Raw genomic sequence first — 23,119 nt, 5'->3', positions numbered from 1 at the left:
TCGAGATCCTTGCTCAGGCAAGGATGGCTGCTGAGGTTACCCGGCCGTCTTGAAAGCTTTTCTTAGTAGCCATTTCTTAACTATCTTTCGTTTGTCATCGCTAGGTAGTACCAACGTTTTAGGTGCTTGACCACTGATGATTTTTCACATTTCTATAGAACTCTGCAGGAAACTTATACCTTGAGCTTGGCGCATGGTGGCCTTAGTTGCCTATGTGCCATAAAACCTAGCACAACACACAACAATTCACAAAAGCTTGTTGATTAGTATGTAGCAATCTGGGAAGTGTGTTCACCAATTATAAATCTGCGCGAAGAAGGTGGGACAATAAGGGACACAAAGATGCAAACACAAAAGCGCAGAACTTCCAACTGAATTTATTTCATGAAAGCTGGGGGCCTAAAAGGGGCTTCAAAATAGCAACCTCCGCTACACTAACAACCCCCTACACTGCCAGAGCTGCGACAGCGAAAGCTGTTTACCTTATCTGGAAAAGCAATTCCTAATTGGTCTTAATGCACACGTGAACTTGTTATTTTCTGCGTTGCTGCCTTGTGGGCGATTTGTGTTTGACCCCAGTATAATCTCATATGATAATCCATTGGAAATTACTAGAACATTCTTAAAGATGATGACTCATCTATACCATATAAGGGCAATGGAACCAGTTCCAAGCGTGGTTTTTGTGAGAAAATTGGAAGAAAAGCAGATGCTCATTGTAAACACCATAGCAGGCAACCAGAATGCTATTGCATTTTCTTGCTTAAGAATGTCATCAAGAAGGCCTCCAATCTTTTTCTGTTGTGACTTTTTAGAGCACAAGCTCTAAGGAGTTTTCGTCATTCCGTGGGAAGTACGTCGCCATGGCCAGACATTCTTTACTATAGCTGTTTTTTTTTTTTTGCAAAGAAATCTTTACTATAACTAGAGGTTGGACTTTCCGGTTTTTATTTTTTGAAAATTCGGTATTTATTTCGGGTTGCTGTTTTTATTTTCCTTTTTGAATGTTATTTTCGATGTATGAAATACTGACTTAATGTGGCAATTCTGTGTGGTAAAAAGTCATTTAAAATATATCTGTATTTATGTCATCCTGAACAATATATTTTGCAGTAATTAACGTGCATATGGTAGTACCTGGACCTTTGCTTGTAGAAAAAATTGCTACTCTCATTAAAAGAGTGACTGAAGTTAAATGAGGCAGCCATCAGACAAAAACGGAAGTGGAAGTTTACTTCTAAGAACTAGGTTGACATGTTATCATTGGGTTGTCACGCTGCGTTGAGCACGAGGGTGGGTCATCACGTGGTCTGCGTGTTTGTGGTAGGAATTGAACTACCACTCAACTGTCGCGGTAGCCAAAACATGCTTTTTTGTGACGCTTATTTGCGGTTTCATGTCAATTTCTTACATGCATTTGATTAACCATATTAACTATCTGCTGTAAGCAGGTGTTGGATGTAAGTGAAGAAACGGTGCTTAGCTAGAAGACGGCGAGGGGATGACGCTTCCTTGCCTGCAGAGGCGTTAAGCTAGTGGAGCAATACCTCAAATTGTGCAACTGTGCCGTTTTAAGGCGGAAGCCTTTAATGGCTCATTGTCAAGGTCATCTGCCGTTAGCAGAAACTGTCATAGCTTTCCGGCCTCCTGATTGGTCTTCTCTGTGTCGTGACATCACTGTCGCTAGGCACAGGTGTGCACCTCCTGATTGGCTCGTGTGCGTGACGTCGCTGTCGTCAGGCGCTTGAGGTGGCCTCCCGATTGGGCACTGTGTGGCCTGACGTCACTGTTGCGAGGCGCGCGTGGCGACCGTCTGCTTGGGTGTGGTGTGGCGGCGGCGGTGGCGGCAGTTTGCTTTGCGGTATCGTGTGGCAAGGATGCCTCGTTTTGCCAAACCTGTGTCTCCCAACACGCGATGTGCGGCAGCAGCTGAACACAAGTGGCACTCAAGAGAGGCTGAGTGTATACGTTGCACTCGTCAGGGCGGCGAGGTGCGTCCGACACAACAGAGTCCAGGGACGCGATGGGCCAACACAAGAGAGGCAATGCGTTTGAAGCGACTCGCTGCATCTCCGGGTACCAAGGCAAATGAAGCTTGGAAGCGCCGTGACCACCACTTGCTGTGGCAAGCTGAGCAAGTAAAACACAATCGAGCGAAGTGGACGATGAGGATGGCCAACTACACCCCGACACCGCCATGGTAGACGCGTCTCCTCGTGATCCACAAACAGCGTTGCAACAGTTCCAGGCGGCCACAAACTACTTTAACAGACACTTCGTCCAGAACGAGTTCGGTGCCACGTGCTCTGTGTGTGATCGCCATTGGCAATGATGTCAGGATTCCGCCGTTTCACTCTTGAGTCTCGACAAAGTGTCTTCTGCAGTTTCTTTTCTTTATAATACCTTTGTCGCATGATGTCTCTGGCTTCCCTACTTAGTGAGTGTAACCCGTATTCGGCAGCCAGCTAGCTATGCCTTGCAAGCCAAAAATACTGACCTTCTTCGGTTAACACCAAATTTTGAGAAATTAATTCGGCGTACTTTTATCTTTTTTTTGTTTAAACCGAAAAGTCCAACTCCTAAATATAACCCAAAAAAATGTACAGTCATCAATGGAAGGCAAAATGGGACTGCAGTTTCACTTTACTATATCCAATTTTTTTGCTATATCGAGTTTACTATAGTTGGGTTGTACTGTATGAAGAAATGTTGTGAAATCATCGTAGCTAGGCTCCGAAGGGAAACGAAGAACGCAAAAAAAAAAAATGGCAGCAAAAAGTGGATATCGAAACCATACAACACTCGGTGCTCTTGGATGAAGGACACCGGGATCCTCTCATACCCCTGCCACACGGCAAATTTAATGTCATTCCCATCGAATGACATTCATTCAAAATGACATTAGTTTGCTGCCACATGAATAAATATAATGACATTCGATGAATATGACATTAGGTATTGAATGAGTTTACAGAACTCATTCATCAGCGGTCTTCGAGCTAATGAATTACCTTGATACCAGAGACTGTGAGAATATACACCTAAAATAAATTGCATAAGCGTCACAAGTGTTATAATATTTCTGTGTTCGTATATGTGTGGTCATTCATTTTATTTATATAAAAATGCCAAATAGCATTCGAAAATATAGAACTGTCACTCTCGCTACCAGCAAACCCGGATCGATGAGCCATGTTTTTTGTATAGCCAAGCCTGTACCAATGTCTGTAGGCAGCCCATGAACTGTAGAAGGACAGCAGATTGAGCAAGTTGGTGTGCCATGGTAACAAGAAAATTCAAACAGCGCTAGACAACAGGACCAGAAAGAGGAGGAGACAAACACGGCGCTGAACTTACAACTCTGTGCCACTGAACTTGTAAGTTTAGCGCTCTGTTTGTCTCCTCCTCTTTCTGGTCCAGTTGTGTAGCGCTGTTTGAATTTTCTTGTTACCAGCTCATGAGCCAGCTGTATGTTGACGGTGCGGCAGGTGCATTGTGTTGCCAGAGTGTTGGCTGTGCCTGTTGTTGCGGCAGTTGTGCGCCTTTTATGCTGTTCGGTCTTTTATGCTGCGTTAATCTGCTTCTGTACTGGGCCAGCCTGCTTTGGCTTTGTACTCAAAAGCATGAAATCGCAGCAATCGCTTCCCTTTGCCGTGAGTCCATTCATAGAGTGATATCCGCCATTTACCTGTCGCTGCTGGCTGAACTTTGGCTTGGCTTGTACTTGTGGAGGATAGCAGTGATAAACACATTTTTTAAATGAGGATTAAGATTTTAAAATTGGTTTTCATTCGCAAAGCAATACTTTTGGCTACATATTGAAGCGTGCATCATAATTTTGTATGCTGCCCTTTCTATCCATCGTAACTGCCATCATTTACAAATGGCATTAGTTTTGGCCGTGTAGCAGCGCGGAAAAATATGACCTTAAGCGAAATCCAGGGTTTGACAGAAACCCGTCTGGTCGGGTATGTTCATGGCGGAAATTCTTAAAGCGCCGACCAATCATTTAAAAAATGGCGTTTCTGCCCCGACTTACGGCAGCCTTCACAAGACCCCCGTAAGTCAGGGCCGAAACGTCATTTTTTAAACGATTGGTCAGCGCTTAAAGAATTTCCGCCATGACATTAAGTCGAACAAAAGTCATTCGATGAGAATGACATTAACTTTGCTCTGTGGCAGGGGTATTAATCACCACTGACTCGGCGGTGAAGCGGCTGCTATCGTACTCTCTCCCTTGTCCGGAGCCCCAAAAGGGGGGGTGGGGTGTGCGTATGAGCTCGTAGCTGTTGCCTTGCTCTCTTCTTTAGTTCCCCCTTGGTGGCTTTGGCAGAATTCAGAGGCGCTGAAAGAAAACTAGGAGAAAGTCTGGAGCAGTCATGATTGTCAAATAATATCAGCTCTGGGATCTTAAGGCCATGATTATCACCATTGACAGTGAATGAATGTGACTGAAACAGGATTGTGTCTTCATAGCTAGTGCTTATTGTCCTCATTACGCAGTGTGTAATCGTCTTTTTTCTTTTTTTTGAGCCTAGGTGCAATGCAAGGTGGCCGCACGACACGGTCATCTGTTCGAGAGGATGAGGACTCGGACCAACTGAGCTCGTCACCAAGGTGAGGTTTGTGCTCATCTGTCTTTGAGCAATATTTTGTCCAAGCAAAAGAGGTTAAATTTACTACTGCCAAGTCAGTCTGGCGAAAGATGTTTCACCGTTCCTTCCTCCAAAACATGTGAATTGCCTGGGGACAGCTGTGAAGAGATGTTCTCACAGTTTGGCATAAGGAATGTGCCTGACATTTGTTTCTGAGTGTCGCGTGACATTGCTGATATATAAGTCTCCACAGCATGTTGTCATCGGTGGCATTTACATATGTGTAGTAAGTTGGCCAACTTTACCGACTGTGTGAAGACTGAGAAAAAGTGGAAATAATAAGAGTACCATATTTTCATGATTCTAAGTACCCCTTGATTCTAAGCACTGCCCCTGCTTGCGCAAAGAATTTGGACAAAGTTTGCATGCGAATCTAAGCACCTCCTTTTTTGCAAGTAAGAGCGCGTTGCCAAGGCCGCCAAGCTTGCTTGTTCACTCTAGAATCGAGCCGGAGCCGTCGGAGTCTTGAGGTAGCATGGCGTCCACAGCACGATTTTAGGCCTCTTGTGTTGGTGCGTTCCGACACTACAGACAGATGGCGGCTCAGAACACCAAAAACCGGCCTAAATTAACCCCGATAGCTCCATCAGCGTGTTGTCATGTGGGCCTGGTGTCGTCGGCACTTAGCAGGTTTCTTGGATGCGTGTGTAAATAGTGCTTTTTTGGTTCAAAGCAGATTCAAATTGAACAATAATTTTCTTCAAACAATTTCTAAGCGAATATTTTCAATACTTTTAGCACACACAAAAAGGTTTCACGGCACTATGGACATTTTAAAAATCGTACTGTAGAAACCCTTGTAAATACGGACCCGCATATAATATGTGGTTTAATTTGGGGATTGCAAAAACGGAAAAAAAAGTTTTCATCAGCGTATAATGTGAGTAAGGCAGTCAGCTCTTAGACAGTCTCTGATTATTTGTGTACGCCAGTGCGCCAGATACGTCGGATGTAGCGTGGTGTTGCAAATGGGTTGCAAGCCCCAAGGGTAGCGTTGGCCTGGCGGCCTGGGGCACAGCTGGAAACATCCGAAGGTCCTGGCAAAGGATGAGTCGACTGGCAACAGAACAACTTGTTTATTCTGGCATCGCAAAAGAGCAGCCGGTCAGGGCGACCACCTTACTCGAAGGAAGAAATCGAAGTCTCTCTTTGGCGTCCGGGGCAGCTGCCTTTTATACCCTCGGAGTCGAGGGCAAGAAGGAACGGCTCGGGATGAGGCGCCCGATACGGCGACGCTCGGACATGTTCAGACGTGACGTGCGCGTCCGCCGGGCCGGCACCGGTCAGACCTCCTCGCCTCCCAGTTGGGGAGCTCCTCTCCCCGGCTGCCGCGCTTTGACAAGCGTGGGCAAAACATGCACACACACAAACACGCACGCACGACGACACGTGGCACTGAAACCTGCCTGGACGCGCTTGGCGGGAGGCGTTGCGGCAGCGATGAACGAAGCCGCGGCATCCGGTGCATCCGCGCCGGCTATACCGCGCGCTGTAGGCGAGACGTAACAGCATGACAATTTCTGAACGGCCCACACGAGACACGCACACTCTTTCTCGCTGGCGCTGTATGCCTGCTCACGACAGGTCAGCTTACGACTAGCATACAGGACGGGGTGTTCCACTTCTCCATTTTCCCGTTGGCACAGTACAACGCCCATGCCTCGCTCACTAGCATTGCACTGAACAACGAACCCTTTTGTGTAGTCTGGCGATCGTAGCACAGGCTGGCTTGTTAGGGCGCTCTTTAGGGCGCTAAAAGCTCTTTCCTTTGTCTCGCTCCAGACGACTGTTTGGGGCTCTGTTTTTCTTAGAGCATCCGTCAGGGGAGCCGCGATATCGGAGTACCTGGGGATGTACCTCTGATAGTAGCCGGCGACACCTAAGAACGACCGAATATCGGTCTTCCTGCGCGGTTGTGGGAAGTCTCGCACAGCGGCCACCTTTATTTCAGAGGGGCGGCGACGACCCTGTCCAATCACGTGACCGAGGTAGACAACCTCGGCCTGTGCTAATTGGCACTTGGGAGCCTTGACTGTCAAGCCCGCTTCGCGCAGGCGGGTTAGCACTGCCCGCAAGTGTGCCATATGCTCAGACCAGGATGTGGAGAATATCGCTACGTCGTCTAAATACGGTAAAGTGAATTCTTCCTGTCCCCGCAACACTTTGTCCATGAGGCTTGAAAAGCAGTATGGCGCGTTCTTCAAACCAAAACTCAAAACTTTAGGACGGAATGTTCCCATTGGTGAAATGAACGCCACATACCTACTAGCCTCTTCTGTAAGTGGAACCTGCCAATAACCGCTAACAAGATCTAGGGTGGAAATAAACTGAGCGCTACTAACTTTCTCAAGGCGCTCCTCGATGTTAGGGATCGGATAAATTTGATCCTTAGTGATGGAATTAAGCCTGCGGTAGTCGACGCAAGGACGAGGTTCCTTGCCCGGTACCTCAACTAAAATCAAAGGGGAGGTATAATCACTCTCACCCGCCTCAATAACACCGAGCTGTAGCATTTTCTTTACCTCAGCCTCCATAATATCGCGCTGGCGGGGTGACACCCGGTACGCCTTGGATCGTACTGGCTCTGGGGAGGTAAGTTCTATATCATGAGTAAGGACAGAAGTCCTACCAGGCCTCTCAGAGAACTGACCTTGAAACTCTTGTAAGAGTTGGTGTAGTTCGGTTTTCTGCTCAGGCGACAGCGGTGCTTTAATGATTAAGTCACTAATGACCTGATCAGTGTCTTCCCTGTTCGTCACTGAGCCTATTCCCGGAAGCTCGACCGGAAGCTCTTCTAACTTTCCCGTGTCGGGCATTTCCTCTCCAGTACCTGGTGCCTTCAACGCTACAGGCTCAATTTTATTCAGTTCGGACGTGCTCTGAATATCAGCTTGCTGCGCCTCCGACCCTTTCTCATTGCTCGACAACGTCGGCCCCGCAACTACCGCCTTTGCAGCGAGCTCCCGAACTCTCGATCTGGTTAAGGCCTGAACGCTAGCCTCACCAAACAAAAGCTCCTTCTCGCCCAGGAGGTGATCGGACCTGTTCGAAAATAGGTACGGGTACTGGGGGGGCAGCATAGATGACACTGCGGCCTCCGTCTCAATTGCTCCGAAAGGTCCTTCAATAAGCACTTTTGCTACGGGCAAACACACGCTGTGAGCTTCCACGGCTTGCTTGATCCATGCGCACTTGCCCGTGAACATATCGGGTTCTACGTAAGAGGGGTGAACTACATCCATTGTAGCTGCGGAATCACGAAGCTCTCGGCACTCTTTCCCGTTCACGAGGAAGTCTCGCATGTAAGGCTCGAGAAGCTTCATGTTCTCGTCAGTGCTGCATAATGACAAAAACACGACTTTTGTTTTTGTTTCTGGACACTGCGCCGAAAAGTGACCCGGCTTCTGGCACGTATAACACACGCGCGCTTGCCTCGTCTCGAACCGCTTTCTGCATTCGGCTTCGGCTGCCGCCGTCTCCTTTTGTTCGGTCGGACTGCTTTCACTCGCATCCGCACTACGTGTGTCCCCCCTTGCTCTCATGGGTGTGAACTTCGGCCTTTCAGACTTGGAGCCAAATTCACCCTTTTGACCGTCCTTAGCTCCGCGAGCCCGACGCGTCACAAGCTCCTCGGCTAGCTCGGCGGCTTTAGCCACTGTACTAACGTCTGGCCTATCCAAGACCCAGTACCGCACGTTCTCAGGTAACCGACTATAAAACTGTTCTAGCCCGAAACACTGCAGAATTTTCTCGTGGTCACCAAACGCTTTCTCTTCTTTGAGCCACTCCTGCATGTTTGACATAAGCCTGTAGGCAAACTCTGTATATGACTCACTTCTGCCTTTTTCATTTTCCCGAAACTTCCGACGGAACGCCTCCGCTGACAGCCTGTACTTTTTTAGCAGACTCGATTTCACTTGGTCGAAATCCTCTGCCTCCTCTCTTTGTTACCCGCCTCGCCGGGTAACAAAGTGAGCAAGCGCTGTGGCCACGTTTCCCGAGAGAACCCCTGCTTCTCGCACGTTCGCTCAAAGTTAACCAGGAACAAACCAATGTCCTCTCCAAGCTTAAACGGCCGCATCAGGTCAGTCATTTTGAACGATACCCGTTCTCCTGCACCGTGTGCCTGACTTCCATTACGAGCGCGTTCCATCTCTACCTCGAGACGCTTCATTTCCAAAGCGTGTTGACGGTCGCGCTCTTCTTTCTCTTTATCTTTTTGTTCTTTACGTTCGCGCTCGTCTTTCTCTTTTTGCTCTTTACGTTCGCGCTCGTCTTTCTCTTTTTGCTCTTTACGTTCGCGCTCCTCTTTTTGCTCTTTACGTTCGCGCTCGTCTTTCTCTTTTTGCTCCCTCTCCTCAATGGTCTCAAGGCATTCCGACAGCTCGTCATCCTCAGCCTCCAACTCAAGAATAGCCCTTAGCAGTTCTGGTTTTCTGAGTTTGTCTGAGACATCCAGACCCAACTCTCTTGCAAGCTCCAGCAATTTCGGTTTGCGCAACGACTTCAAATCCATGGCTGCTCCGAATGCTGCTTTCTCTACTGCCTACTATTGTCTTGCCGCAAACTAACCCGGCAGCAACGACAACCACAATTACCAGCTCTGTTTCTGACACTAACAAAAGCCTGGCAAAACTCAGAAGAAGAAAGTCCCGCACTCACCAAACCTCGCAGCCAAGAATTCAGCGCAGTCGTTCCGCTGCAGGCAACCAGTCATCACACAGGGCTCGTTGCACTGCTCCCGGATGGTCGTTGAGCTGCTCAGCATACATTTGACCGCATATCTTCGCTGCTGGCCTCCGTTGTCGCGATCTCATCGCTGGTAACCAGTTGTTGCAAATGGGTTGCAAGCCCCAAGGGTAGCGTTGGCCTGGCGGCCTGGGGCACAGCTGGAAACATCTTAAGGTCCTGGCAAAGGATGAGTCGACTGGCAACAGAACAACTTGTTTATTCTGGCATCGCAAAAGAGCAGCCGGTCAGGGCGACCACGTTACTCGAAGGAAGAAATCGAAGTCTCTCTTTGGCGTCCGGGGCAGCTGCCTTTTATACCCTCGGAGTCGAGGGCAAGAAGGAACGGCTCGGGATGAGGCGCCCGATACGGCGACGCTCGGACATGTTCAGACGTGACGTGCGCGTCCGCCGGGCCGGCGCCGGTCAGACCTCCTCGCCTCCGAGTTGGGGAGCTCCTCTCCCCGGCTGCCGCGCTTTGACAAGCGTGGGCACCAACATGCACACACACACACACGCACACACGACGACACGTGGCATTGAAACCTGCCTGGACGTGCTTGGCGGGAGGCGTTACGGCAGCACTGAACGAGCCCAAAATGACCGCCACTTTGAACGAAGCCCCGGCGTCCGTTTATCCGCGCCGGCTATACCGCGCGTCGTAGGCGAAACGTAACAGTGGGTGCCAATTATCTGGCAAATACAGATTGGGCGCCTCGCTTGCGCCTACTTGTGTCCTGCGCCACGAGCATGTGCAGACCGGTTCCGGAATATGTGCGAGCGCGCAGGTGCCCATACTTCAGAAGTGTCCGTAGTCAGTGCTTTAGTGATCGTCATCGTCTTGTGTACTGTCTTCCGGAAAGGCCTTGTCAAAGATAGCTTTCAACTGAAACACGTCTTTGTACCTCTGAGCACGTTTGATATCCCGCATTTCTTGAAGTTACAACCGGTGAGTTCCAAGGGAATGCTAGCCCAAGCGTTCGCCATCCAGCTGCACAGCGTGGCTGGAGAGGCCAGTGTTCAGCAGCAGTAACTGCAGGCTCTCCCTACCTCATCCAGACCATGTAACAGTGCTTGATGCGGTATCGATGCTTTCGGCAGCTATGAGTACTTTCCTTTTAAAAGCAGCCAAGGACTGTTCTCATGGTCTCGATACCATGGGCAGTGCGATCATCCTGGGCGTCGTGAGGTCAGGTCAGCGTAGTGACCTGCCATCAAAATTGAAACTACCGACCTGTGCCACCACTAGATAGCGCCTCGTATAGCTCGAAGCATGGTGGTAACGGCATTCGATAATAGCGAAACCAGAACTGCGGATTTCGGCCAAAAATTGTTTGGATCCGCATATAATGCGAGGTTAAAATTGTACATGCTAAAATCTGAAAAAAAAAACAACCTCGTATTGCGGGTTTTTACTATTTTTTTGGACACACAAGGTCATTGCATGGAAAAAAAAAATGCATTTAATTTCTTAAGCGCTGCACCATTGATGATTTTTCCTATTTCTGTAGAACTCGGAACTTCTCTGATACTTTGAGCTATGCGCGTGATGACCTTAGTTGCCTGTGTGCCATAAAACCCAACACAACAACACAACGCATTGAACTTCATCACACTTATTGAAGCTGTGTCTGCATCCTGGAAAGTGGCCATCGGAAATTGGGGAGTTGGCCTACATGCGGAGCCGACATATTTGTGGGGTGTTAAACCTATCTGTGAAAGACCCCCGAGTGCTGGTCTTAATTGCGATTGCGTCATTGCGCAGCTATTGCTTCTAAACAATCCATGAACATGAACATCTGCACTGCGCGCCCAGCGTCGCCCTGCGTCAGGCGACGGAAAGGGACACCTGTCATGATGTGCCTCTAGCTAGCTTCCTTTCATGCTCACGCCGTCGTGCTTGATTCTTGAATTTCACACGGAGAAGGGCGGCTGCCGCACCTGCAGTCTGTTCAAACGTTCTGCGGACATCAACAGAACTACACGTCTTCCAATTAGAGAAATTAGAATAGCGCGAATCGTGGCCACTATGGCGATCCGATTCTGCGAGGAGCCACTGCGTGTGCGCAGATCCGCACGCGCAGTTCTCACTGAGGATGCCTGAGGTGCCAGGCGCCGGCCAGTTGTTTGCAAGCCTACCCCATCGGGACTGATCAGTGTGTGTGCACTAGCGGTGCTCGAAAGCAGAGTGTACTGTGCTAAATCCCTCTATTGATACACGACGCCGTGTCGGTTACAACGCGTGCGCACCACGAGTAGTGCAGCCGTAGACACCTGGCAGGTACAGCTCTGTGCACTCTGCCTACTTGCGGCAGCAGACGTTAGGTTGCACGTGTGCCATGTTGCGATTCCGGGGCATGAAGCAAGAGTTCCAGAATTGTTATTCAGTAGGGATGAATACTTCAGGATTTCGAATACTAAACATTCGGTTCAAATCGAATGTCGAATACTTTACGCTTTGACCGAGTATTTGAAATTATCGAGTATTCACACAAGCCTAGTTTTTCGTTGGGCATCACGGGTGCGCGTTGCTTTGTTTGGTGTCACTTGCTTGACATCCTTAAAGAAAGTCTAGAATATGAGGAGGGCTGCCTACAGTTTGAAGTTCAATCGAATTGTAATTGCGTTTGCCGAAGATAATGGCAGCCTCAGTGCCGCCACAAAGTTAGGCTTGGACCGAGCCAGCATCATCAGGTGGAGCAAGCAGCGGGACCAGATTATCCAGGGCGCCACGACACATAAGCTTATGAGACCGCGCAAGGGCAGACATCCACAAATTGAACATGTCTGTTAGTTTGTTCATCGTGAACAATGCAGGGGCTTCGCTGTCACTGCTGATGCAATCCAGATAAAAGCAGTGGAGATCACAACAAAGATGCAGATGCGCCCCGCACAGTGTTTTGTTCAAGCTGAGGCTAGGTGGAGGGTATGATGCAAAGAAATAGATTTTCTTTGATGCGCTGGACAACAGTATGCCAGAAGCTGCCATCTGATTTCGAAGGAGAACATTGCTTTTCAGCGGTGTGTGATGAAGCTCTATAGGGAACACAGCTGCGAGCTCGGCAGCAACGCTGATGAGACGCCGGTGCATTTTGACATGCTGACGGTGCGCACAGTTAATGAAATAGGAGCCCAAGAAGTGAAGGTGAGGACGACAGGGTACGAGAAACGGTGTACTGCAGTGATGCTGTGCATAACTGCTGATGGCCAAAAACTTCTGCTATACATAATCCTTAAAAGGAAAAATATTGTCACGTAGTGGTGACGGCAGTCGAAGCAGCGATCAAGACTGACGAAAGGGTCTTCTAAAAGAAAACTGTTTATTTGGCTGACTTGCACCCAAAAGGGACTAAATCACTCGGCGGCGGCGAAGCGACAAGCGTGCTCGGCGGTCGTCGAACAGAATGCCCGCCGCTGTCGGCCGTGCTCAATTTAAAGCTGATAGCGAACTTTCGAGATAAAGCATGCAAAGTTACTAGAACATTCCGGAACAATGTAGAATCAGCTCTGCCTGGCTGCGATCAATCGAGATAAATCTAGTCGCGTTTTGCGTCGCAAAGAAAGCAATAAGGTGGTGTGGCGGCAGATTTGAAAAACGAACATACACTGCTAATATTCATGCCATTATGCCATAAAAATGAATGCTTTGACATTTTTAGGATGATAAAAAGGGTGCATGACAGCAGAGCCGATGTCTGACTGGATTCGAGTAGTGTGGCAGCAGCACCTAGGAACATTTCTCGGGGGACCTGCAGGCACGTGGCCGATGCTTCTGTTGGACGCATGTCTTGGCCATGTTGCCCTGGAGGTAAAGACCAAGCTTTAGAACAGCAATTGCAACTTGGCTGTGATTGCAGGCTGCATGACGCCAGTGCTGCATCCCCTCGACATTTCAGTCAACAAACCTTTTAAGGCTAATCTTCAACAGGAGTTGGTGCAGAACTTCGACCAAGGCCTGCTCGTGGGAGTGCTGATAGTTGGTGAAAGGTGTCGCGTCCAGTAGTTGTTGGCAGTGTAGCAAAAGACATGCGGTACTTTTAGATTCTTTATTTAATACTGAAGAGGGTGCTACCAGCGTTGACCGAGGCGGAAGCTGAACTGCCCGCCCGAAGAACGGAGGGAACCATGAAGCGTCCACAGGAGGGAGCGTCTTCCCAGAACAAGAGGCGGGCATGGGGGCCCGCCGTGGGGGGCATCTGCGACGGCGCGCGAAGAGGGGCAAGTGGCCATTAGAAAAGAACACTGTGCTGGTGACACAGAACAGAAATGAAAGAAAGGGACACAGCAAAAGGGTCACTGTTCCAAATGTGGTGGCACCGCTACTCGGAATGGCAGCGCATTCGGGGAGTGTCGGTAGCTGATGGAAGAGCCAACATCGCTCATGCATAGTTTCTCTTTGGCTCTGTTTGACGCATTTGACTTTACTGTCAGCCACGTATTACCAGTCATTACTGACTTGCTTCGTCAGTCATCATTAGTGCTTCGTGTCCAGTAAACGTTTGGCGCTTATTCTTGGCTATATTCAAGATGGGTGTCATTCTTTGCGAAGAACTGCACACCAGGCTGCAAGTTCGATGTTTTAGGATGGGTGATTCAGGTGTGGCAGCTGCAGGAAGGCAAAATTTTCGTCTGTTCCACGCGATGTCGTGGTGCGGTTATTTGCGAAGTGGAAGATTTCGTGGGATGATGACGAGCTGATGTGATTGTTTGCCATTTGCAGGATTTCACTGGACGACTATGTTAGAACGATGTGCTGTGGGACTGCAGCAGCGATGGCTATGGCAGAACTAGTGAAGGCTGCAAGCGACTGCAAGCGAACGTGCAAGCGACTGAGCTAATTTAGTGATTGAGTGGTGTTGTGGTGAAAAATTTTCCACTTGTTGGAACCTCGTTGCCTTTGGTGCTCAAGCCGCTATGATGGCTCGAAACAGGTTTTTGTGCCTTATCGGTAGGAATCTCGAGCACTTTTGCTGGCATGTGAAACAGGTTTGAGGACGATGGCGCAAGTGTAGTCGAGTGACTGCAGTCAAAATTCGATTTAATAAGACTCGATTTAATGAAACTCGATTTAACAAGTCCTGATTTAATGAAGATATCCCGATTCCCCTTCAGACGCCCATACGGTCCAATGCTTTGACTGACTCGAAATAACGAGACCAATTTAGTCATCTGTCCTGATTTAACGATCCTTTTCTCGAAAAACGAGTGTGAAAAAGTGTTAATTTTCGGTCTATTTTGTTGAAAACGCCCCAAAATTTATTGACGCAAACCAACGGCCACATCACGGAGCGCCTTCGTCCCGCTTTTACCAATCTGCGTGGCGCAAAATGACGCAGCCGGTCTGGAGGGGAGCGAGCGCTCTTCACGAGCGCGCGGCTGTGAATACGAGATAATATTGAATTGAGCTGATCAGATGGCGCCAGGGGTAAAAAAGTTTCGTGTTGCATGCCATAGATAGTGCTGTTGCGGTTTTTTCTGTGGATATTACCCCGTGCTTTTGCCCTTCTTTCTCTTTCCATTTCTTTTAGCGAATGTTGTGTAGGTAGTGCTGTGTTTGCCAAGCTCAGCTTGTTAGGCCTACAGCACCTACAGTCAGTCTCGCCTTGCTTCTTGTGGACGTGAACATGGTGTGTGCGAGCAAGCTCGCCGCTAACTCTACTGACTAGCGTGTCGGACATGGAGCCCCACAAGAAAAGAAAAAGGCTTACCCTGGACGAGAAAGCGAACATAATTCGTGCTGTAATGAGTGGACAAAAGAAATGTGATGTGGCTGCAGCACATGGCGTTCCAGCCAGCACTCTTTCTACCATATTGAAAGGGAAAGATGATATCCTCCACGCTACTTCATTGGGAAATCTCTCACACAAAAAAGCGCTGAAGACTACTCCCCACGGCAAGGTGGAAGAGGCCTTCTACGCATGGTTTATGGATTTGCGGGCGAAGAACATTCCCATGAGCGGAGATCTGCTCCAACAAAAAGCTCGCTCGTTCGCGTGCTTGCTGGGTGAGGACGAGTTCAAGGCAAGTCCCGGCTGGCTGTCGCTTTTCAAACAACGGTACGGCATTATCGGGAAAGTGCTCAGCGGAGAAATGAGCTCTGTGAACATGGATTTAGTCGGCGACTGTCTGTCGAAAAACATGCCCGACATTCTTGGAAAATACACTCCCAGCGATGCCTGCAATGCCGATGAGAACGGCCTCTTCTAAATGTTGTTGCCCCCCCCAAAAAAACGCTCACTCTGAAGGGGCAAGGGTGCCACAGTGGTAAACACACCAATCAGAGGCTGACCCTTTTGCTGTGCGTCAACTTGGACGGCACCTAAAAATGAGACCCCCTTGTCATCGGAAAGAGTGTGAGGCTGTGATGTTTTAAAGGCACAAAAAAGCTTCCCGTGAAGTATGTTGCGTACTCAAAAGCTTGGATGTCACATGCCATTTTTGCTGCATGGCTCCACGAATTTGACAGCAGCATGTGCGATACGCTAGGCTCTGAAACTACCGAAGCTGCACTAGTCCGCGCGAGCGCCATGCACCAGCACGAAGATGATTGGGAGTATCTATGCTCAGTGGATGAACTGCCCATAGAAATAAGTTTCATCGACTACATGAGCGCGGACGCAAACGCAGTCGCGACGGAAGTTTTGGATGGCGTTGGTATCTTGCGGCTTGTAGGAAGCGTGGCGGGAGAGGCGGCTGAAGATGTTGACGACGATACTGATGATCACGAAGCTCCCGTGCCGACACCGGGTCAAGTGATGGATGCCCTTGACCTGCTGCGGCAGTTTGCCAGGACACACGAGGGGTCGAAGACGCGCTGGACGCACTTCAGACTTATGAGAAATCCGGGTGGCGATTGCTTACGAAGCGCACGCAAGCAAAGATTACCGACTTTTTATGTGGTAAATAAATTTGCTGTCTGTTGGGGCCCTTCTTGTTGCAGTAATAATTGTTTTCTTTTCTTACGCGCTAGCGGTGTCTGTTGTTTCCGGCATATTTACGCTTCGCAAATATGATGCCGCGGTAGCTTTCTGTATGCTGCTGCACTATATAATCGTTTGTATTGGATTAAGTGACCGAGAAATGCATCACTCGATTTAACAAGTTCCTGATGTAATGAAATAATTTGTGGCTCCCCTCAACTTCATTAAATCAAGTTTTAACTGTCATACATTTTTGTTGTGGAGTGGGCTCACAGGCCCCCCCCCCCCCCCCCCCCCCCCCCTTTCCTGACGCAATATGGGGAGGTCGACTGATATTCAAGTCGACTTACAATCATTAAATGCGATATCATCGACTCACTGTCATCGAAAGTCTGACAGCCATTGCCTAGTCTTTCACCAAATAAACTTACCGTGATGCAAGCAGTTCTTGACAGTTTTCGTCAGGTCCTTTTGATAATTCGAGCATTTTTTCTTGTCCCTTGAAGTATTGAGCTTTTAATATGTTATTATTCCTTCCAAAAGACGGCAGTATTGTGAACTCATGTCTTAGAAGAGTGTGAATGTGTTGTCAAGGTCGCTTGACTTGCTAGCTTGTTCAATGTGGATGAGAGAACAAGCATGTGAAGGAATGAGTAGAACTTTGCTTGTTACCAGATTCTAGATTGCATGAAAGTGCACAGGATTGAAATAATCACATACCCATTATCAGTTATTCTTTGGGTGTCTGCAGGTGTAGTAACTTGCTCGAAAAAGTTCATGTGCGATTTTTTGGACAATTGTGGAAACTGGGGCTCTTGTTGTATCATACTCAGTGACATTTTTGTTGTGACTGAGAGAGTAATGGCTCTTTGTTCCCTGCAGGTGTCGCTCAGACGAGGATGATGGCCTGGTAGCTGGCCGGAGGCCTTTTTCTTCCTTGCGGCGCCACTCGAGTGGTGCCATGGAGCCACTGTTACCAGCACGTTTGCGGGAGTCTAAGGAGCGAAGTAACTGTGATGTCGCCAAGTACCTGGAGTGTGGCGAAGACGCCTCGGTGGGGTCGATGCCCCAGTCCCCTGCGAGAAATGCGCAAGAAGTAATGCAACGAGTGCGTGATGCTGACGAGCAGGAGTCCGTGCACAGAGTACCATCCGGCACCTCTTTGAGCCTCCGAAGGAGTGCCTCCCGCTCGGAGTTGGGCTCACCACTGCACCGGAGCGGATCACGCAACACTGTCATAGGCTCAGATCTTGCATCGCCCCTGCACAGGAGTGCCTCTAAGTCTGATGTAGGCTCAGTGTTGCGGAGGAATACTTCCAGAACGGACCTGTTTCAGCCGTCGGTGCTGAGCCGAAGTGCATCGCAGACAGATGTCTATGGAGGCTCCCCTGTGAGGAAGGGTCGACTCCCGACAGAACTGGAGCCGAAGAAACCGTTAACATTAGAAAGCTACTATGACCAGCTGGCTGGAGGCTTGCAGAAGCAGGCCGGCTACCCACTTCGCCGAGAGTCTTCTCTCTCACACATGTATAATTTCTCTGGGGAAAAAGCTGCCCTGGAAATGACAGACCCATTTGAAACCGACATGTTTGCTGAGCACAGGGAACGGACAAAGAAGGCGGCAGCTCAGACCATGAGCTTTGCACAGCTGTCAAAGATGAAGGACACTGCTGACTCGGGTAAAGCACCGTCCAGCATCAATATTGTCTACATGCAGCAAGACGGCTCGGGGAACCGACTGCCCCCCAGAGAAGCGAAAACCAATGGATGGCAAATCGTCCTCCCCACCGACCTCCACTGGACAGCAGCATCAGGGTGGGGAAGAGGAGAACAGCAGGACTGTGGATGACAGCGCCTCGCCTTTGGCAGCACAGCTAAACAACGTGCGGTTAAAGCTCGAAGAACGGCGGCGCAAAATCGAGCAGGAGAAGCGCCGCATGGAGGAGCGAGTGAAGAAGCAGCGGCAGAAAGCGAGCAAGGCAGCTTTTCTACAAGCAGTGGCGCGTGGGGACACCAGCAAAGCTGCCGAAAGCAGCAGCAACGTGCACGAGGAGGAAGAGGAGGCCTCGGCCAGCTTGGAGGCTCAGCAGCCACAGAGGTGGCTGCAGCAAAACGGAGATGCACAGCCTGTGGAGGACTCGCCCCAGAGTGATGACTTGGACCTAGATGAATGCGTCTCATCTATTGACCGGCTCAACACTAGCCTTACTGATCTGCAGGCTGATATCTCGCGCATCTCCAGGCAGCAGCAGGCCATCCAAAATCTCCTGCATGGTCCCCAGGCGGTGCCTTTGGCGCCCCAGCCTCAGGAGAAGTTCTTTCTGCACGGAGGAAGCAGCACCGAAGACGGGGCCCAGCCCCAGAGCCTTCCCACCTTCTCCTCACCGCCCTATCTCATGGCGGAGGTGGTGCAGCCGCCATTCCAGCAGCCTCAGCGCCGTCAGTGGGGCGACTACAGCATGACGCCTGGTGCCATGCCACCTCAGCAGCAACCACGCAGAGGACACTGGGGTCCCCCTGTGGTCGCAGTCGCTGAACAGCCTCCTGTGCGCTGGGGTGCACCCTGCGGTGCCCTGGGGGACCAGGGCTACGTCGTCTATCCCTCGAGCCAAAATGAGTTTGCCTACCATCCGCCGCCTTACTACCAGAACGGTACTGCTCCTGACATTCGGCAAGTGGGCTACGCTAGTTTCACAATGCCACCTCAGCAACTGCATCAGCAATCGCTACCTTTATCACAACAGCAACAGCAGCTGCACCCACTGCCGCCGCCGTTCCATGCACCCTGCACTACTAAAACTGCAGAACAGTCGACTGCGATTCAGAGCGATTCTCAGCACTCGTTGTCAGCCACTCCACCGTCTTCTGTGGAAAAGGATGTCACTGAGTGCCTTGAGAACCTCTCCCTGAGTTGCTCTACTGCGTCTCAGCCCAGGAGTGCAGAGTTTGGCAGGACGTACCGTGTTGCCAAGGGAACTGCACGCCCCCAGGCCAAGCCGGCAGCTGACGACAGCGATGTGGGCTTCTTCATTAGTTTCGATGACCAGCAGCCGAAAAAGCCCAAGCCAAAGCTCCGGCCGCGGATCACCAAGTCGGAAGAGCCGGCCCTCAGCAATGGCTCCCTGACTGCAGAAGGTACACATTTACTTGTGTCTTAGTCGCACTTTGCAGGCGATAACAAATGCAGAATGCACCAGTCTGTCGCTTCTTTGCCTTTAAGAAACCTTAAGTCTGCCAAGATGCATGGGTGTGGCGGGAAGTGCCCTAGCTTGTGTGGCTGTCACTGCATCTGTTAAGGGTCCCATTCAGTGGAAATCTGGCTAAAGTGAATTAGAATGGCGTAGTGCGCTCACTTCACGGCAGCTCCATTGGAAGCAGTGAGGCCATGACTGTTGTTGACAGCTTGCTATTCCACGATGGCAACACGAGGTGTTGCCATGGTATACAGTCTAGCCCACATATAACGGCCCCACTTAACACACTTAACACCAACTTTCGCTTATAACCAACGAGACCTGAGCGACCATCAAAATATACATTATTTCAATGGCACAAAATCACACGTATAACAAACGTCATTAAGCCCTGCTGATCAGTTACAGGGAATGGACAGCGTAAACCCGGTGCTGCGATGTGAGATAACCTGCCTCCGACCCCTTTGTGTGCTTGGCGCACGGTACGTTTTCCCGAGCCTCATCGCAGGCGAACTGCCCGCCCCGTTTCATGCCGCTCTGAAGTGAGCTACCCTTTCCCCGCCGACGCGCCTTCCACGATTGCCCTCCTGCCCCTCCTCGCAACTCCGCTCCCCTCTCCTCTCTTTTTCAAATCCATGCGTGGCCTCCGTGATCAACTGCGCCGCCTGAGCTGATCTTGGAGGCCACGCTCCTTGAAGTAAGCCTTCCGTGGGAGCCAAGAGGTGGCTGCACTGATGCTCACGGACACCCCTCATTGGTCTCTCTGCTGGCGCTATGCGTCTGTTTATCTTTAGCTTCATTGCCGCTTGTGCACGTTGCAAGTCTACCCTGACGCGCGCTTTTGTCACTTTTGTCAAAAATGTTATACACACCAAAAATATAACTGCTCTGTGCTGTTTCTTTCAGATGCATTGCAAAATCTCCAGCACTCTGTATCAATAACCACATGTTCGTGCAGAAAACTGCGATGGGCACAAAATGAACAAATTGGAGCTCTCGCTGATGTTTGCTATGTGTCTTTCTCCGATTTCCAGTGCCCTTTGCGCCATGTTTCGTGCTCTTAAAACCATTAAAAGAGTTAGATGTTGGGCTAGTTAGATCTCTGACAAAGTATACATATTGTAAAGGTGTTTATTCGAAGTGCAGGTGGGTTAGCGTTGGTCGGACGGTTGGTCGGACCAGCAGGCGATGTAAAGTGCTGAACGCGGTATCGCAGGCTGGGGACCAAGACGAGAGGTTCGGGCTGCCGGCAAGAAGCTATGTTAGAGGGGCGATGATACAGGCGAAATTGCGGTTGAAGTGGCGAAAACATGAGCATAAGCCTACAGAACTGCGAAGTTCTTTTAAGGTGGTCGGTTTTGGGAAGTCAGCGACGGTGCGAAGCTTGGCAGGGTCAGGAAGAACGCCGTCCTTAGAGATGACATGGCCTAATAGTGTCAGCTGCATAGCATCGAAGTAACATTTTTTCAAGTTGAGTTGTAGCCCAGCGTCAGTAAGGCACGGGAGTATGCGCTGAAGGCGCTGCAGATGGGAAGAAAATCTTTGGAAAAAATGACAATGTAATCCAGGTAACATAGACAAGTTTCCCATTTGAGGCCGCTGAGAATATTATCCATCATTCTCTCGAATATTGCTAGAGTATTGCAGAGGCCGAATGGCATCACATTGAATTCATACAAGCAGTCTGGGGTGACGAAAGCGGTTTTCGGCCGGTCAGCGACAGCCATCGGCACTTGCCAGTAGCCGGAGCGTAAATCGAGAGATTGAAAATACTCTGCTCCCTGCAAGGAATCCAGTGCGTCTTTGATTCGGGGTAGAGGATAAACATCCTTGCGAGTGATGTTGTTGAGACGGCGGTAGTCCACACAGAACCGGATTGAGCCATCATTTTTCGACAACAGGAGAGGCCCAAGGGCTGTGAGAGGGCTTTATAATGCCACGCTGAAGCATGTAGCGAACATTGTCACGGATTATGCGGCGCTCACTCGACGAGACGCGGTACGGTTGCTGGCGCAAGGGTGCGTGCGTACCAGTGTCAATTGCGTGAGAGACGGCCAACGTGCGCCCCCAGGAGGGCTGGGAAAGGTCGAAAGATTTGCGGAAGTGGTGGAGAAGTTTCAAGAGCTAGTCACGGTAAGCGGACGGAAGGTCGGGAGCGATGGTACGGTTAAATACGTCGGAGGGAAGCGGATCGGGCGCAGTCGCACAACAGGCTAAGGCAGTAACTGGGGGACAGGTACGGGTATCGGAGAACTCGGAAACAAAAGCAGGGTCCACTTCTTCAATAGAGCCAAGGCATTCGCCGCGAAGAACGGACGACGGGCAAGAAAATGGGTTGGTGACATACATGGTGCAGTGGCCATCGGAAATTGTGAGAACGGCGAAAGGGAGCACAAGGCGGTGATGGCGGGTGGCGGCTGTGGTGGGTGTGAAAAGAGCAGGGCTGTTGAGGGAAGAGTCAGGTCGGAGCGTAACGAGGGCAGAAGAGAAGGGAGGTATGTGGGTGTCGGCAGCTACAAGAAGCTTAGCGGAGCGCACAAGCAGGTCACACAATGAAACATTACACACAGGAGAAAACTCAAGTTCAGCACGGGCACAATCAATCACTGCGTGGTGGATCAAGAGGAAGTAGCAGCCAAGGATGACATTGTGAGAGCAGGCGCTCAGCACAACAAACTCAGTGGTATAGGCGACGGCAAACGCGGACCGTGCAGGCTGCGATGGGATGGATGCGCTGAGAAGTGGCCGTAGTGAAAAGTGAGACAGCGGCGTTGTCACCTTACGAAGTTTGCGGCGAAGGGCGTCACTAATCACTGACACGGCAGCACCCATGTCGACGAGCGCGAGAACGGAGACACCTTCAACAGGCACCTCAATGACATTAGCAGGAGGAAATGGAGGACTTATCGAGTTCGCAAAATACGCAGTTTTTGCCTCCGGAACTGCGGCATTCAGTTTTCCTCTGGGAGGGGATCCGGGCGGCGTAGCGTTGGAGAAATGGTACGTCAGTGAGGTGAAGGCGAGCGGCGAGTGGGGTACTGGGGGCGATGCGTATAGGAGCCAGAAGAGACACCAGGTAATGGCGGCTCGGTATCGTAGCGGGACGTGCTCACGGCATCCCCAGAACGAAGGGATCGCTGTTGGCAAAGGCGTGTGACATGGCCCGGAAGACCGCGAGATGCTATTGGCTGATTGTCGTTATTATGCCAAGGGTTCGTAGGGTGTCGGCGGGGTCGACGATACGGGGCTTGCGGCGGTGGCATGGATTGGTCACGTGGTTGGTCACGTGGTGCGGAGCAGCTGCCGGCAGCATCGGCGCCGTTGCTGATCACGTGGTTGGTCACGTGACCAAGTTCCACTCAGCCAGCTGTAGCTATCGCGTCACTCCAGGTTTAACCAAAGCTATACCACTGCCAATTTTTTCGTCATTATATGTTAGACATCTCAAAATATTTTGTGTTAGAAAATATTTAGCGACCTAAAAAGTACCTTATCTTGTCCCTGAGAAAATTTAAGTCAAGAAACCACCTTTAAATCAGCTTTTGGCCGTGCAGTTTTGAAATGATAGTTTTCCTAACGGTTTAGTTTTTTCAAAAAGTGCAAACTGAGAAAAATTAGTTCA

The 23,119-nt window shown here is 50.0% G+C and overlaps 1 protein-coding gene across 1 annotated transcript in view; it reads left to right on the top strand.

Annotated features, from left to right (window-relative positions):
* The window catches only part of Patronin (calmodulin-regulated spectrin-associated protein patronin), a 147,950-nt gene that overhangs the window by 61,145 nt on the left and 63,686 nt on the right, over nucleotides 1–23,119 (top strand). The window contains 3 exon segments of the mRNA XM_077630731.1: nucleotides 4,539–4,617; nucleotides 17,186–18,044; nucleotides 18,046–19,438. Coding sequence (XP_077486857.1) covers nucleotides 4,539–4,617; nucleotides 17,186–18,044; nucleotides 18,046–19,438 — 2,331 coding nt within the window.

Source organism: Amblyomma americanum, chromosome 7 (genome assembly GCF_052857255.1).
Source record: "Amblyomma americanum isolate KBUSLIRL-KWMA chromosome 7, ASM5285725v1, whole genome shotgun sequence".
Lineage (NCBI taxonomy): Eukaryota > Metazoa > Arthropoda > Arachnida > Ixodida > Ixodidae > Amblyomma > Amblyomma americanum.
The sequence above is the reverse complement of the archived record's forward strand: the minus strand, read 5'-3'. Positions and strand labels throughout refer to the sequence as shown.